The sequence below is a fragment of the Lolium rigidum genome, chromosome 3, assembly GCF_022539505.1.
Source record: "Lolium rigidum isolate FL_2022 chromosome 3, APGP_CSIRO_Lrig_0.1, whole genome shotgun sequence".
Lineage (NCBI taxonomy): Eukaryota > Viridiplantae > Streptophyta > Magnoliopsida > Poales > Poaceae > Lolium > Lolium rigidum.
In genome coordinates this window covers 313,371,810-313,389,768 of record NC_061510.1, presented here as the reverse complement: position 1 = coordinate 313,389,768, position 17,959 = coordinate 313,371,810, and the positions used below count along the sequence as shown (strand labels likewise).

General features: G+C 47.6%; 1 protein-coding gene across 1 annotated transcript; it reads right to left on the bottom strand.

The window, feature by feature from the left end:
• Positions 1-2,283: 2,283 nt before the first annotated feature.
• Positions 2,284-4,015, bottom strand: LOC124699887 (protein IQ-DOMAIN 19-like). The gene is made up of 3 exons (XM_047232115.1): positions 3,455-4,015; positions 3,097-3,333; positions 2,284-3,006 (listed from the first exon to the last, which is right to left on the bottom strand). Exons 1-3 carry the CDS (start codon positions 3,893-3,895, stop codon positions 2,284-2,286), a joined length of 1,401 nt encoding a protein of 466 aa, XP_047088071.1. The 5' UTR covers positions 3,896-4,015.
• Between the last annotated feature and the right edge of the window lie 13,944 nt (positions 4,016-17,959).

Genomic DNA, 17,959 nt, shown 5'->3' with positions numbered 1-17,959 from the left:
AAACTAATATTTTTTATGATCCATGTAAAAAAGAGAAAATTTATCTTGTGAAAATCCTTATTTTTAGCACTAAAATTTATCTTTTTACACACGTCACACGATAAGTCGATTTTTTATGAAACAACTTTATGAGCGTGTAGCACGTGAAGATGTACATGTGGTGTGTAAAACACATTTCAAAATAAAGAAAGCATATGCTCTCACGTTTCCAAAACAACACTCTCCGTGTAGGCATTCTATTCAGGGTTCCTTTGGAGATGCCTTTATTTTATTTCTTTTAAAAGATATTGTTTTCTGAAACACAATAAAGTCATGGACGCACACATATACGTGCATGCACTCATCTATGTGAACATGCGTACGCACACCCTACTTCTATGAGCACCTCCAAGAGACTTAGTCCAATAAACTTATCTAATGGGGTTTGAGATTGACAAAGTCACCACAGTCGTCTCTCTATCAATGGGAACGTTCTCAAAGAATATTTCATCTTTATGAGATATCAAACTGTTAAACTTGTGGTTTGAACTCTCGTGCGATGGAGGTGTCACTTATCTCCTAACCCTCCAACAACAGGTTGGTTCTCATTTCAAATAAAGTCTCAAAAACCTTCTACTCGGTAAAGAAGAGATTTTTGCAATATCCGATGTATCTTCCTCATCCATCGAGACATAATTGGGTACCAACGCGTGAAATTATTTCTTTTGCAAATTGTAATGTAAAATTTTAGTTGAGCTTCATAAAAAATTGTACCATTTTCTTGTTCAAATTGAAAATTCTTCTTCTATGATGTTCCCCATTCGCGATCAAACGGAGATAATAAAATTTTAACCAATTTATTATCTAAATTTAGTTCGGCCCACTAGAACACCCCAACGAAGAGTACACAAGGTTATGGTAGGGTCGTGAACTCAAGGAAGCGTTAAACTTTTTTACACAAAAGCCCATAGACTCGATTTTACATTATTATTAACGCCTCCATTGGCTCGAAAGATATAAGGGTGAGGGCCATAACAACTTACAACATAACACACACATCAATCACACAAAATAAGAAAAGCAATCACCACAATGCCACTATCGCCAGGAAGGCGAACAATTCCGCTTCCCACGTGGCCTAGGGGTATGTGATGTTACTACCTATGTTACTCTTACTATGAGTAGTCTGTCAACCGAGCCAATCGAAGAACACAAAGCCGCAACGAAGCACGACTCGGCCAAGCACGCCTAGCTTGCTTAACCACACAAAAGGCATGATCTAGTCGACGAGATATACTAATCTGGCGGACCAACAACATGTGCATCAAAGATGTGGCCACACTGGGAAAAATAGATAGATGAGCATGGGTGAGGCATTGGAACCACCGACAATCGAAGAAAACCGCAGCGGTAACGGGTGGCTGAACCCCATCCGAGATCAACCTCTTGACACCTCGGCCTTGGTTAAATCCACGGTCTCCCTGACGTGATCCACCGTAGCAGAAGGAGCCCCTGGCCATATCCATTTCTTGAAGCTCGAGGGGTTGCCTCCATAAAGGGCACCAATGCAGTGCCAACCAGCCTCGTGGGTGAACCAAGCCTCCTCACTCACATGGTAGACGGGAACAAGTGTGCCACCCACCGAAGAAGTGTACAACGATCGGAGGAGGCCTTGCCACCGCCATCCTCGCTTGTCGTGGGCTTACCCACCGGCTATTTAAGGCGGCAACGCCTAGGTTTAGGTCGCCTCCTGAGTTGCCACGAAAGAAGCGACACGAGCGGAGGGGGAAACATCATTTTTTGTCTATCCGAAGAATTTCTAGTCTAAAATCACAAATGCAGATTTATTTTTGTATTTTCTAAAAGAAAAAATGGTTACCCAGAATTGTTTATGCTGTTCTTTTCCCCGATGCATAGGCAGTCCACAGTCCGATGTCTGTCTGCACTAGGAATTGTTCAGCTTCTTCATCTCAGTCTGCAACGAATTGGTCTTGACAGTTCACAGATAGGAAAATTGAACACTACAGCTCAAACGAAGTACACAGTACTACACGAAGTACAAAACACGCTTATGCATGTTGCAGGCACGCTCAAACACCAAAAAAATGTCATCAGACTTGAGACCAAAGTAGAAAGAGCAGTCACACATGCTTGACAATCACGCTCAGCTTCTTCTTCTACTGTTAACTAGCTAGAGTCACAGAAACTTCAGTACTAGCACTTGCTCTGCCAATCTGCCTGATTCGATTCATCAGTATTAACGTCGTGCACATTGCGTGCCACGCACACCGTCGATCACATCATTCACGCGACGCCGGTGCTGTTGGTGGCGGCGGCGGACCAGCAGTACACGCTGGTGGCCGCGGTTCTCATGGTGCTCGTTGACCCGCACTCGCTGTCGTGGAGGGAGGCGCTGGACATGTCGAGCCTGACGCCCCACGGGCACGCCGCGGCGGGCGCGCTGGCCTGCGACTGGCAGCGCTGGACGCGCACGGCCCCGACCTTGGGCGACGCCATCCCGCGCTGCGCCGGGCCCTCCAGCGACGCCCTGCGCCGCCCTACGCCGCTGTGCTGCCTCTCCCACGACGACGGCGGCGCCTCGGGCGCGGACGACACCGACGCGCGCTGCCTGGGCGCGCTCTGCGACCGTGCCTTGGCGCGCGACGACTGCGTGTTGGCCATGTAGCTGGGGAACAGGAGCGGGTGGTCGGCGCCCGTGGTGCCGACGCTCTGCTGCTCCGGCTGCCTGCACGACGCGTCGGACGCGTAATAATGGTAGGGGCTGGTCCGCGCGGTGCCGAAGGAGAAGTCATCGTACCGGCCGCTGCACGACCGCCCGCTCGCGTCCGTGAGCGCCGACGGCGTGGGCGATATCTTCTGGTGGTACAGGTCGGCCTTGGAGGGCGTGCGGCAGAGCGGCGTGGCGTAGCAGCTGCTGCGCCGGGACGTCCTCGGCGTGCAGTGGACGTCGCTCGCCCCGACCCCGGTCGTGTCCACCTCCACGATCTTGATGTTCTCCTCCAATTCCTACATTTCAAGATGGGAATTTGGTTCCAGGTTTCGTTTTGATGGATTGGTCTGTATGCAACAGAACTTTAACAGGTCATGTCCACATACCTGATGCTGCCGGAGGCGGGGATGGTGCGGCGAGCGGCGTGTGGGCGTCATCCGTGGCGTGCGGATGGGCTTCTCGTCGTCGAGGAGGCGAAGGCGCGCCGTGCGCGCCCTGTTCTGGGCGGCGACGAGCGCCTGCATGCATCGCAGGGTGTTGCTGGCCTGCCTCCTGACCAAGTGGCCGCGCACCAGGGCCTGCAGCTTCACCAGCCCCCTGAGCGCGCACAGTGCCTTCCTCGCCTGCGCATCGATCCCGAGGAACCAACCATTGAGTCTTCTCAGATAAAACAAACACATAATGCAAGTGGATCGATTCACGGGGGCCAAGCACCGAGGTGGATCGATCGGCGCGACGACTCACCAGGTACGATCTGAAGACGGACTGAATCTTGATCGCCGCGGCCTCCTCAATGCCGACGACGGTCCGCTTCGACTTGGACCCCGGCGCGGACGCGGCGTACCGGACGACGGCGGCGGCGGCCTGCTTGGCCGCCACGGCCGCCTCGGCCGCGGCTGCGGTAGCGATGGCCACCGCGATGGCGTGCTGGTCCGGGTCCGCCCGCGCCTCCAAGAACGCGAGCTGGCCCGTGGCGACGTCCTTCCCGGCTGCCGCCGGAGGCCTCCGGAAGCTCCACCTCCTCTTCTCCCTGGCCCCCGGCGTGGAGGCCGGGGTCACCGACAGCGACGCCGGCGTCCACTTGGGCGTCTCCTCGGGCCCGGTGCCGGGCTTGGCGTCCTTCCCGGCCTTGTGATCCTTCTTGCCCGGCAGGAAGCTTCGGAGCCACCTACCCGCCTTGCCCATCTCAGAGCTCACTCAGCTTCAAGCTTCTAGCACTGCGCGATCTTGCAGAAGAAGCAGCAGCAGCATTGGGGCAGAAGCAACCGACGATCCGCCGGCCCCGGCATGTGCTCTCTGCTACGTGTGCCTTGTGCGATCGATCTGCTACTGTGAGAGCTGCAGGGCCAGGGAGACGGGAGTGGGGTGGAGGGAAACACGAATATATTTAGGCACACCACCATGTGCGGAGAACGCTGTGCATGCTTTGGCTGTCTCTGCTCAGGGCTCACCTGTAGTAAAACTACTAGGTGTGCCGTTCCAACTCGCAGGGTAGGTAAATGTGTATTTGCTTTTAGAAAAAAAAACTATTTAAACCCTAAACTTATAACGGTTTGACGATTTAAACCCTGAACTTACAGTACTTACCGTTTGTACCCTGAACTAACCATAGCAATATTATCTTAATCCGTGCACGTTGTTCTTTTATTCCAGTGAAATCATGGACCCGATGAGATTTCGGTTCTCAGATTTCATTACGGCGGGGAGTTCGTCAAAATTGGTCCCAATATGGACTATGTTGGAGGAGATGATTGCCTTTTAGAGATAGAAATGGATAAGCTTTCTCTGCAGCTGAAGGAATCAACGAAGTTTTGTTTTCAGTTTCCTCAGAAAGAGTTTGCAGATGAACCGGTGTTTTTACATGATAACAGTACTTGCTTGAAAATGTTGATTGTATCTGTGTTGGTGGAGTTGCTGATGTGTGCATAGAGTACCATGGACAAGAAGATAGCCAGAATAGTAGCAGCGGAACTGATTTCGAGAATGAACTCATGGATTTGAGTTCAGGAGAAGAACCTAAAGTTGTTATAACTATAGTTGGACCTGCTGAATTTGAAGGAGATGTGCACATTCCTGATGATAGGGTGTGATTACCAATGTGGTTAGCAATCCACTTAAGCATAATAGAACAACCAGACGAAGACTAGTGTTTCTTGATAGTGATGAAGATGTTGTCATAGTGGCTAAAGCTCCACTATCCAACTCAAGGTGCAACAAGTTCTTCTTCATGATATTGCCATCAACAAATGCCAGCCGTTTCACGGCATGATCATCACCAGATGGCAACAAATATTGGAGATGATCAACAAGTGAAAAATATGTTACTAACAGATTGCACGCATAATTTAGAAAATGTTGACACCGGAGATGATCTAGTGAGTGATGTGGAGTACATTCCACATAGTGAAGATAGTAGAGATTATTCAAAGGTTGCTGAGTTAAGGAGGCATGCTAGCAAGTTCAAGAAAAGAATGAGAGATTCAAAGAGTTGGATTGCAAGAGAAGCTATGTGTCTAGTAATTGATTGCAAACATGGAATAACAATTGGAATGAGAAGAAGATGACTAGAATTATGATTTAAGGGATGAAGATTATAGCAATGATAACCAAATGCAACTAGAATATTTGTACTCTAGTGTAAGTGGGAGACTGTTGGATATAGTACCCTAGAGGCAAATAATAAATTGTATTTATTATTTTATATATTAATAGTTCATAATAGTTTCGTGTCATGCTATAACTATATCAATCGGAAACATTAATACATGTGTGAGATTGTAAACAAACTAGTTCATTGAAGTCAATTGATGATTGAAGTTTCCCTATCATGGACACAAAAGTCATTGACAATGAAGTCATATCGTTGAGTAAATGATATGATGGGAATTCCCAAATATAAGTATTGTGACCCGATCAAGGTCATATCAAGTTCAACGTTACGATGTATATGAAAGCGTAGTAACCTAATTATTAGAGCGTGAAATCATATCTAATCACCGTCACCAGAGACTGCTTTGACAGCATCAAACGTCACTCCATAACAGGGTGATCATAAAGCGTATGACTCAAGAGCGGGATTTGTTCATCCGTGTGATGGAAGATACTATGGGCCCACTATGTGAGATTATATCCAAGTTGCAACACATTACTAGGTCATGACGATAGAATCGAACGGAACGACTTGAATAGCCTTGTCGGTAACGAGATCAAACTAGGTATCGTGAGATCGACGATCAAGTCTCGGATGGGTGCATGTATCAAAGTAACAAAGGGAATGGGATACGACGTAATGGTTCAAACGATGATCACATCTTCGTAGAATGCATAGGGGTTGCTATTGTTCTCCAGAACACCCTAGCAATCTTTGATCGGAGAGAGATGTCTCGATCATGTCTTGTTATTCTCGAACCGTAGAGAAACAAACTTAAGGGTTAAACGAAACTGAAGATTGTTTCGGATTCATTGGAAACACCGGAGAATAGAGAAGAGAGAACAAGAAAGTGTTCCGGGAGAATCCAAAGGATATTCGGAGTGTTTCGAGAGGTGTCTCGGATAATCGGGAATTAAATAAATGTATTATATATTAATTAGCTGAGCCAATTTTAAATATATTGATTTATTTAATAAATAAAGGCATAACACATTTAATGGGCCCCTCTCGGAGAGGGGATCCCATTAAAGAGGACGGCCACCCCATGGGCTCATGTGGGCGGCTAGGGTTTTGGGTGGGGGAGGCGCATGGGCCCTTTGTGGCCCATCCGGCCACCTCCCCCTTGGCCCAGACGACCACCACCCTCCATAGTGTTTCCTAGAGCGCCCCAAGCCGCCTCCTCTCCCCCTATATAATGTGGAGGCATTGGAGGAGGAGGGACACACAATTCCCCCCCTTGCGAAAAAGGAGAGCCCCCTTTGGGAGCTTTTCCTCCTCTCTCTAGTTCTCTCTCCCACGCATGGATCCTTGAAGATTTATGTGCGGAGGGAGTACTACTCCACCCGGAACGGGGGATAGCTACCGGGATTCGGATCCGGAAGATTTTCTTCCGCAACCTTAGCTGGATCTGAGGCCGAGAGCGTTGTTGAGCATCGTTCGTGTGCAAAACTACAAGGTGTTACACTTGTGGTACTCATGGTGGTACGAGAGGACTTTTACATGACCCCGAGGTCGGCGACGAAGTACGACTACATTAACCACGTTCTAGTGGAACGTTAACCTTTTTCGGCCTACGAGGGTACGCCACCGAAACTATCTTCGTTAGTGCATTACTCATAGATAGATCTGGGCAATCGGGGTGTGTTAGTTAGAACTTTTGTTTTCTGCTATGAACTCCCAACAATGTTACTAACAGATTGCACGCATAATTTAGGATTGATAGTGGAGATGATCCAGAGAGTGATGTGGGGTACATTTCACATAGTGAAGATGATGGAGAATATTCAATGGTTGCTAAGTTAAGGAGGCATGCTAGCAAGTGCAAGAACAGAATAAGAGATTCAAAGACTTGGATTGCAAGAGAAGCTACGTGTCCAATAATTGATTGCAAACATGGAATAAAAATTGGAATGATAAGAAGAGGTCTAGAATTACGATTCTAGTGATGAAGATTATAGCTATGATGAAGATTCAGATGGACATATAGTAAAGAGGAAGGGCAAATTTTCAAGGCATAGCAATAGCACATAAGTACCTCACTTTACTTTGACCATGGTTTTCAAAAGCAAGAACCATCTTGTCAAAGCTTTGAACAGGTATGGGCTGGAAACCAAGAGGAGCATTAGGTTCTCTAAATCAAAGAGTGCTAGAGAGTTAGGGCCATTTATGGGCGGACATGCTGTCAATGGCTTCTTTATGCAGCAAAAATATTGAAAACCTAAAGGTTTAAAGTCATCACATTTAATGATGGACACCATTCTGCACAAAAGAGGATGAAGAAGCTAGACACTCATAATTAAGGTTATTGCACAGAGGTATGAGCACTTCATATTTGCAAACCCAATGTGAAAAATAGACTGCATGAAAGCAATTGTGTTAAAGGGCATGCTTGCTGATGTTTCCACTTCAAAGTGCAAGCATGCCAAGAGCATTATAATTGAAAAATCGATGAGAGGGGTGAAGAATGGCTATACCAGAGTGTTTGATTGTCAGGTGGAGCTGCTTAGGAGCAACCCTGCAAGCATAGTGGTTGTATGTTTGATCCAACAAACAAGGATCGAAATATTTTCTAGCGCTTTTTTGTGTGCTTCAAGGCAATGAAACAAGGATTCAAGGCAGGCTCCAGAAAAATCATAGGCCTTGATGGATTTTTTCAATTGAGCAGTTAAAGGTGGTCTATTATGTGACATAGCTAGGGATGCAAGTAATCAGATGTACCCTATGGCTTGGGCTATTGTTGAGAAAGAAGTAAATCCGACATGAAGTGGTTTGCTAGCCTCTTGATTAAATATCTAGGCATCAACGGTAATGAAATTGGATGGCTATTCATCTCTAACCAGCGAAGGGCTTGATTAATGCCATGAAAGACTATCTCCTAGCTATATAGCATCGGATGTGTGCTACACACATATATGCTAATTGGAGGAAGAAACATATAGCTCATAACGGGCAAAAGAAAATTTGGGAAGTTGCTAAATCAAGTTGCGAGCAAGATTTCAATTACTACAAAGCTAAACTTTCACATGAGACACCTAATGAAGCTCGGGACATGATGAGGATAGAGCATGTGCATTGGGCTAGGGCTTTTTTCCCTATGGGTTCAAATTGTGAGTCACTGGACAACAATCTCTATGTCCCGTGCCATTGTTGATGCAAGATTCTACCAATCATTTGAATGCAAGAGAAGATTATAAAGAAAATATTTGTGAGGATTCGTGAACAAAGAGAGAAAGGGGATAAAATGGTAGGCAAGGTATGCCATGGTATATTTGAGAAACTGAAGAAAAGTATTGCTAGGAATCAGTGGCTGGAGTTTCCCTCGAATGGAGAAGATGGTTTTGAAGTTAAGCACATAAATGGTAGACACAGACACTACATAGTCAATCTTGAGAAAAAGACATGCTCGTGTGGTTACTTCCAATTGGCAGGCCATCCTTTCCGCCATGCAATCAGTGCTATTTAGAGGTGCTAAAAACAAATTTACGATTTTATTCATCCTTTCTATTATGTTGAAGTGTTCAACAACATATATGCACACAGTTTGCAGCCCGTGGAAGGTGAAGACATTTGGCATGTGTCTCCAAAACCAAGGCCTCAAGTTCATGGTTATGTGAGAATACCAGGAAGGCCTAAAAAGAATGATACTAAAATAAAATAAATTGATAAGCCTAAGGGGAAGAAAATTAGAAAACATATCACCATTATTAAATGTTCTCTATGTGGAAATTCTAGACACAACAAGTGAGGTTGTGGCGTAAATCTAGAGGAAGGGAAGAAAAACGATTCTCATCTCATTAAAACTAAGAAGCCATCTGAGGTAATGTCACGCCTTACTGCATTTATCATGCTTTAATATCACTCCTTACTGCATTTATCATTCTTGACTAAAATTTAAAATGATTCTCTCTATTTCTAAATGTAACAACAAGTGCAAGGTAATGCATCTGCTGCCCCCTAATCCTCAATTTAAACATGCTAATGTTCCAAGAGCACAACCTAAACCATCTACTGCAGCAGCTAGTATTTTAAACTTCCAAGGAAAATGACTGCATCTTGAGAAGCTGGGTCACATGCTGCTCAAAGAACCTCAAACTCCAAGGAGGATGAACTGGAGCAAAAAGAGGCAGAAATAGATCTACATGTTCAGTTGTTGGTGTTCAAAGTCTATGCAATATTGCAGTGAAGTCAATCTAGCAAAGTATATATCATATTGCATACCACCATTTGTTGACAGATAAATGCCACTCTACTTTGGTTTCTGGAATCATTCTTACAACAATTCTCTACAATTATTAGTACAAAATATTGCATCAACAGTTCATTTCACTTCATCACCAGTAAATTGCAGCAATAATACATTGTGTTACTTATCCTTAAGTTGAACTAACTCTGCATTCTTCTCCTTCAGTTTATCTACAAAGCCAACAACATTGCCTCTATACCTCTTCCTTCATCAAACCAAGGCACATTTTCTTGCCCACGAAGCCTTCAAACTTCATCACACAAATCTCCAAGTAAATCACTCCTTCAACAATGGAGGATCATGCCACTCCACATACCCACGTCCACGACCATTCTAATAAAATGTACCACCAGAAATCAATCAGAGAGGGAGAACACAAAGATAGCAGAACAAATCATAAATTAGTGAGGAGGCGTAGTACCTCATGTCGAAATGAAAAAACACTCGACGAGATCCACCTGGGCGCTTTCCTGCGTGGATTGCAGTTGCAAAGCTTCTCCGGGTTGTACCCCATCGAGTTCTCACGATACACCATCAGCGCCGCCCTCGATTCATTTACCCTCCTTCTTCCGGCGGCTCCACGGAATCCGGGCACGGACGATGCACCGGAGGACATTCTCCTGTACGCCGCCGCCAAGCTTTGCCTCTCGGTCACCCCGTTGCGCCGCTTCTCACAAGAACCCTGATTTTGTTCCCTCTCGTCTATATGGCTCGTGCCCACCGCTTTGACCCGGCGCGATGTGGTTAACCCCCTACCAGTACCTAGCCCACAACTGACATGAATCCCGGTTGATAGTTATCACGTCAGCGCCTTTACCCTAAAACGAGTCTAAGGTTGGATTTGGACCGGTATTGGTTAGTTTAGGGTACAAATGACAGTGATTCTGAGTGAATGGATCGTAGCGAACAAGGGGGGGGGGGGGTGAATGGGCGCTACGCAATTTTTATGTCTTTTTCAGTTTTTAGCAAAGCGGAAGGTAAAGGTGATAGCTTTAGTGGTGGTGATGTTCCTAGTATGATCCTAGGCTAGTGCAACAAGTAAAGGGAACCACACAAATAACAAAGATGAGGAAAGGGACAACCGGAGGGCGCGGAGTCGAGGCGAGGATTTATTTCCCGCAGTTCCTCCCACAAGAGGGAGTACGTCTGCATTGAGGAGGTGCTAGTCTCACACAAGAGACTAGACGGCCACACCACGAAGGAAGGCCTCACCTTCTTCCTCAAGAGAGCTCCACAAAGGGGCTCCCTTTTCTCCACTAAGGCACCGGTCGAGGCGGTGGTTCCTTCACAAGGTTGGGGCGAGCTCCACAAACTAGGAGGCTCCCAACACCCTATGGGGCTAGCACAACTCCAAGCTAGCCTCCATAGGAGCACTTCTTCTAAGATCCCACCATAGGAACCCTACCAACAAGATCCACTAAGGACTACCAAGAATTGGTGAAATTTCTCTCGGTAGAACGATAGATCGGGGTCTCCTCTACCACTCCTCAAAGTATGAGCAAGATTGATTGGGTAGGTAGGGAGATCCACTAAGTTTGAGCTCAGCAACAATGGAGGGGAGAGAGAGAGAAGAGCTAAAAACGAGCTGCGGAAGAAGGGGCCTTTTTATAGGTCCCCTCAAATCCAACCGTTATGTGCAGTTTCTGCATAAGCGGTACTACCGCTTTGGGAAGCGGTACTACCGCTCTGGATTCGAAATCCCCACAGAACTTGTCCACGTGGACACAAAGCGGTACTATCGCTCGCGGTACCGCTCGAGGTACCGCAATGGTCTCCAGAGCTTAATGGATCCCAAGCGGTACCGAAGCGGTACTGCCGTAACTTAAGTTACGGTACTTAAGCGGTACCATAGGCGGTACTACCGCTCTCAAGCGGTACTACCGCCCAAGGTACCGTAAAGGTACCGTAACCTGTTCTGTGAGACATATGCGTGGGAAACCTCTAGAGCGGTACTGCTGAGCGGTACCAGTAGGGTAGCGGTACTACGTACTACTGCTTTGGCTGAAACTGCTTTTTCCTCTTTTTCTCTCCTACCATGTCACCTCGCGACACACACGCAAAACCAGAAAACCTAAGAGCTACGCTTCAGTCTTCCGATCATAATATGTTCAGCGAGGGCACCGTACACTTGCAAATCTATCAAAGATAATCTTTGTGCACGGTTAAATTCATTTAGGTGTTGTCATCAAACACACAAAACACGGGATATGGATTTTGCTCTTTCACTGAGTTCAGGGTTTAATTGGCCGAGGCCACTATGAGTTCAGGGTTTTAGAAAACTTTTCTTATCCTTTTCTTTTGCTACTCTGAACCTAGGGAAAGCTAGTCCCTCGCTCTAACCGTGCGAAATTATTTTCAACTCTGACTCCTATGTTTATTGCGAGGGAGGATAAAAACGAAATAGTGCAGGTTGACGCCAAAAATGGTCTGCACCGAGGTCCATTTCGGTTGGCGCCGAACCTGTGAGTTTGATTTCGAAATAGTTTTGCCAGGATCAGACAACCCATTAGTTGCGTCAAAAGGTCAAACTGGTAAAAAGAAATCTGTAAATGCCACATTTAGTGTTCCTTTCGTACTGCCAGCAGCCTCCGCGCGTAGCGGAATGGAATTTTCGGGGGTGCAGCTGGACGTACGTGCAGAGGTACGTGGTGCAGTGTCCTGTTTTGTGCTGGCAACGCGCGCTTTCAAGCGCTATCCGAACCCAATTTGGTGTGAGCTCAGACTCTGCGCTTTCAGTCACAGACAGTTTCAGAAGAAGCTGGGTCTTGGAAAGAAAATGCTTTGCTTGCCGCCCAAATGCTCAGACGATGAGACGAACTGGCAGAGCCAGCCTGGTACTTGGACGAAAAAGCTTTCGAACACGGCCGTTTCTTGTTGTGAAAGCAATGCCTTGCTCCTGTAAACATTCAGGCATCTTCACACTTCAGCTACTAAGTAAGTTTAACTAACCTATATATATATGGTTAACGTACAAACAAAATGTATGGAAAATTCTGGAGCTGAACTGTGCTGAATTTTATACATTGTTCTTACAAGACAGTTTGCATCTCACACTCTTTGGTCCAGTCCACTGGATGACATGATGATGATCGTGAAAGGTTTGACCGTGGTTAAATTAATCCGTAGGAGGATCTGGGTCTTCCGTCAGCGCTCCCGCATATGGTGACTAGTAATGCAGTACCCAGTTTCTTATCCCAAACTGCGCATCTTCCAGTTGAAAAACCAGTGGCTTCCGGAGGTCACACATGGCCCAGCTGATCTGCGTCGTCAAATCAGCCTTTTTAACTAACCTAAGCAGAGCTTTCTAGCGCATGATCCGATGCCAACGAACCACTAGCATCATGATCCCTTTTAACCAGCTACCCCTCACTCACTGTTAGCATTTGTTCCATTCCCCAGCTAGCTGTTGGACGGACGGAAGGAAGGACCCTGGGCCTTCAAAACAAGAACGGTAGTACGCATCTCGCAAATAGTATTGCAATTCGATGTAGTACCACGGTGCATGCAGTGATATCTGCGACAGTCTACCGACTCGGCCGACAGGATGTGTTGAATGCGCTAGCCTGGACCTGCCATCTCGTGCATGGTGGATAGAAGGGGGAACATGACCGGAGCAAAATCCAATTCAATTTTGGGGCATTCGCTATCTGGGGTGTTCGTGAGATCTGGTTTGTTCAAACACCAAGATTTTGAACTTTGCTCCGCCCAATTTGCCCGCCGGAGAGGCGAAAAATGACCAGGAAAGGGACCATCCGGGAAGATTCCTCCCTTAATTCGGCGTTTAGGCCGTGTGGGGGCTTGCCAGTACTGGTTCTCATCATCTGAACTTAAAAACTCTAGGTCTCATCGTTTGAACTTGAAATTCAGTGGCCCCTTGTGTTCGATTTGAAATTTCCTCGATTCTTCATTGCTGAGCCATGGACTGAAAACCTATGACCAACGATTGCAAAGTCTGGCAAGCATCTTTTTCAAGTGGGACTAGGATCGATATGATCCGTGGTTATCAATTGGGATTTGGGATCCGTATCTGACTTCAGAGACAAAGGAATCATGCCCATCGAACCGGGCGCAGACAATGTAGCTACACCGTAGACCGGATGATTTAAGCAAATTGAAAATGGGCATCATAGGTCGAAGAGCGCGTGCTGTCTGGATCTCATGCATTACTAAATGATGCAAATTGGCTAGTCATGGTTATATCCACTAGGTTGGCATTTTTGCTGGTTAGATTTAACAAAATCCCTGTATATTGATTTTCCCCTTTGGACGCTAGCAAAATTGGTTTGAAATATGGCCTTCATGACAGGTTGGTATGGTAAAGGAGTGGTGACTCATTCCTTCCTCCCTTGCAGAAAAAATGATAGTACTTGATGTGCTTCGTTTTTCGAAAAAACCTTACGATATGAGTGGATGCTTCGTGCTTAACGTGTGTGAATGTGCTCCATACTTGATGTGCTTCTTTTTCGATAAAGGGAATATATTAATATGAAAAGATACCAATTACACCCAGCCTCTGCAACAACGCACCACCCTAATGGCACTACGGATGCACACAGCCAAAAAAAAAGAAAACTAAGAAACAAAAGACCCGCTACAGTATCTCGAGCCTAACAACAGCAATACATCCACCACCAAGACAACACCTAACATCTGAAATACAGACTCTCCAAAAACGACGTCTTCAAGAAGGGAACAATGCTCTAACACCGTCGTCGTCCGATCAAAGATCATAGGTTTTCACCCTGAAGATAGTCCCCGCTCTCAAAACATTGCCTTCAACAAGGTCATTGCCAGGTTAAGGCCAGACATTGGGTTTTCACCCTCAAAGGTAGGACTCTGAACTTCACCTCTGTTGTCGCTCCCACTTTCATACCGCTGTTGTGAAGCCCGGAACACCAAGCACGTCCCTCAACAACACGTAGACTTGAACCTCCCTTAGCCAATCCTCCCATCCGGCCTTTATGGAATTCTCTTCTTCCCACTTTCATCATGGATCCATAGTCACTTGATGTCAACACAGAAAAAAAGCTTCGTGCCGCTCCCCCCCAGAACCAAACGGTCGGAATAAAAGCATGGGTGCGCGCGACCGAATACCACCTGATCCAACGAACTCCAGACATAAGATGCACTGTTCCATTCGCCGGCGGAGCCTTCCGGAACTCATCACTCCGGCTCGATGAAGAAGATCAACATCCAGGAGGTCTTCGTCTTGGCGCGTGAGGAACCCTAGGACCACCGTCTTTACACAGGCCGAGCCCCCACGCAAACGGCCATCCTCGCCGCCTGTCACACCGAAGATAATGAACGACCCTGGGGTGCGGGAACCAGCAGGCTACATAGCCGCGATCAGGCCCTGGTCGCGCCACCACCGGCTGCACGGAGGCCGCCGCCGGCAGCAACCACCGAGGACCGCTGCTGCCGTAGTGCCTTCTCCGCAACCCTCCACCGACCGATCAACCGCCCGACGCCCGCTCGCGCCGCCGGGAAGACGACAGGTCTAGGCGGGCAGCCTAGACCCACGGCAGACCTCCTCCACTCGCAGCCACGAAGGCCCGGTGAAGAGCGCCGCCGCCGCCGCTTGGCCGGGGAACGCCGCCCCGACCACCGCCCGCGTCCGTCTCCGACGACCCAGCCCCAGCCGCATCGAGGAGATGGCCGCCACGTCCACCTCCCCTAGAACCGTTCGGTACCAGGGGCCGCCGCCACCGCGGCCGGCGCCGGCGGCAGCGGCGGAGAGGAGGGGATCAGTGGGAGGGGGTGTTTGGGCGACGGGATCTGATCCTCCGGCGGCACCCTAGGGGTGCGCCGCGGGAGGAGAGAGGAGGGTTTGGCGCCTACAGATAGGTAGGAATAGGGAGGGTAGGAATCACTTAACTTGATGTGCTTCTGGATGCTCCATGTCGTGATACACTTAACTTGCAACAAAGATGATGCAAGGTAGAGATATGCTGAGATTGCAATTGGCCATTCTCCCCCATTTGTCCACTTTACAGAATGGCGATCACATGCAGGATACCTTGCATGGTTGGTGATCCCCCGAGCTTTCCAAGCGGAAGAGAGGAGTGAAAAGACTGTCGTTTATTCTCTGTCAGGACACGTACCTGAAAAGGAAAGTCTTCCCAAATCTTTGGGGTCACTATGCTGCTAAAACAGTAAAAGAAAATTGGGTCAATATTCAGTCAATTCAGTAACCTTTAAGACATATAATGTGATCTACGTCGGTAAGTACTTAAACGGGTTCCCTACAATCAGAATTGGGGGAGAGTACCGTTTAACAGAAACAGAGTTTAGCTTTACCCCATTGACATATCTATATGTCCTATTGTCATCCTCGCTTCCGTTACCTCTGAGCTCACTCACAGATTTTGGATGGCACCAACAAGGGGAAGGTGCATGCCACGTCTTTCGATTAACATCACTATCAGCTTCAACCGCAATCATTTTATTCTCGAAAGGCTCGAGGGCTTTCAAAATACTATTCCGAGAAAATGCTTTGCTTGCCCAAATGTTGAGACGAACTGGCACAGCTAGGCACTCGGGTGAAAAGCTTTGGAGGATCGTTTACTTCTTCTGGAAGCAATGTTTTGCTACTGCAAACGTTCAAGCATGCTCAGGCTTCAGCTAGCGAGTAAGTTTAACTGAGTTGTATGGTTAACTCTCAAAATGCATGAACATTCCTAGAGCTAAGCTTTACTGAATATCATACATTATTCTTCACAACAGATTGGATCTCATCCTCTAATGCAGTATACCCACAGTTTCTTATCCCAAACTAACTGCACATCTTCCATTTGAAAAAAGCAGAGGCTTCCGGAGGTCACACATGGCCCAGCTGATCTGCGTCGTCAAATCAGCCTTTTAAACTAACCTAAGCAAAGCTTTCACTCTAGCACATGATCCGATGCCAACGAACCACTAGCATCATAATCCCTTTTAACCAGCTAGCTACCGCTCACTGTAGCATTTGTTCCCCAGCTAGCTGTTGGACGGACGGACGGAAGGAAGGACCCTGGGCTTTCAAAAGAAGATGGTACGCATCTTACAAACAGTAGAGCAATTCGATGTAGCACCACGGTGTAGTGCTATCTGCGACAGTTTACCGACTCGGCCGACAAGATGGGTTGAATGCGCTAGCTAGCCTGGACCTGCCATCTCGTGCATGGTGGATACGGGGACAGGACCGGAGAAAATCCAATTCAATTTAGGCGCACTCTATCTGGGGTTCCGATCTGGTTTGCTTCGCCCAAATGCCCGCCGGGAGAGGCGAAAAATGATCAGGAAAGGGACCATATGGGAAGATCCCTCTCTTAATTCGGCATTTAGGATGCGTGGGGCTAGCTGCTGGTTTTGAACATGTCTGGTTCCAATCATCTGAGCTTGTTCAGCGCCTCCTTGTGTTTGATTTGAATTCCTCGAGCCTTCAGTGCTCTCTGCTCATCCATCAACGTCTAATCTCTGATTTAACGATTGCAATTTGGTTAAGCATCTTCTCAAGTTGGACTACGATCGATATGATCCGTGGTTATCGATTGGGATCAGTATCTGACTTAGAGCAGGGCATGGGCAGCCCAGCCCAGCCCGAAAATCCCGGGCCGGGCTTCCATGTCGGGCCGGGCTAGGACCTGAATTTGGAGCCCGAACGTTGAGCCGGGCCGGTCTTACTAGTAAAAAACATGGCTTATATTTTTAGCTCCAAAGAGCATTTACATCGGACCCAAACTAAAGGAAAGAAGTCCAAATGACCCCCTTATGTATTGGGTTTGGGACACTAGACCCCCCTAAGTATTAACTGAGACACATAACCCCCTAAGTATGTGATACCAGGCAAATTACCCCCTCACGCAGGTTATGGCTGTTTTGGTAGTGGTTTTGGTCCACGTGGACACTGGTAATACCGCGTACATTCACCAACCACCTCGAGGAGGCAGATCTGGGTCAGGTGGCCGCTGCATGTACGATGGCCGCGACTTCGACTTGGATCAGGCAGCAGCAGAACCAGTTGTTCTTTCCGTCTGCAAGGGAGCCACTCAGCCTCTTGCCTTGGTGTCGTCGCCAAGAGCAAAGCAACCTGAAGCACGGGGCGGCACCACTGCTCGCTCTTCGGCAAGTACGAGCTCGGCCGCCTTCTCGGCGGCGGCACCTTCGTCAAGGCGGAGTAGCTGTGGTCGTCAAGGTTCTTGATAAACCCGAGCTCGCGGCCACCGGCATGGCGGCATGGACGCGCATGCTTGGCAAGGTTTTTTTTTTTTTTGCACGGATGGGCGCACGCTATGGGCACAGGCAAGCCAACTCCGGGAAAAAATTGCATGTGCTTCGGGAATCTTGGTGGGCTTGGATTAATCACAACGGCCACAGC

What these genes read in the sequence shown, in the direction of transcription:
- LOC124699887 (XM_047232115.1), bottom strand. Translation starts at nt 3,895, where the DNA reads ATGGGCAAGGCGGGTAGGTGGCTCCGAAGCTTCCTGCCGGGCAAGAAG. An exon ending in CCGTCTTCAGATCGTACCTG is followed by an intron (nt 3,334 to 3,454) that starts GTGAGTCGTCGC and finishes ATCGATGCGCAG; the next exon opens with GCGAGGAAGGCACTGTGCGC. An exon ending in CCCGCCTCCGGCAGCATCAG is followed by an intron (nt 3,007 to 3,096) that starts GTATGTGGACAT and finishes CTTGAAATGTAG; the next exon opens with GAATTGGAGGAGAACATCAA.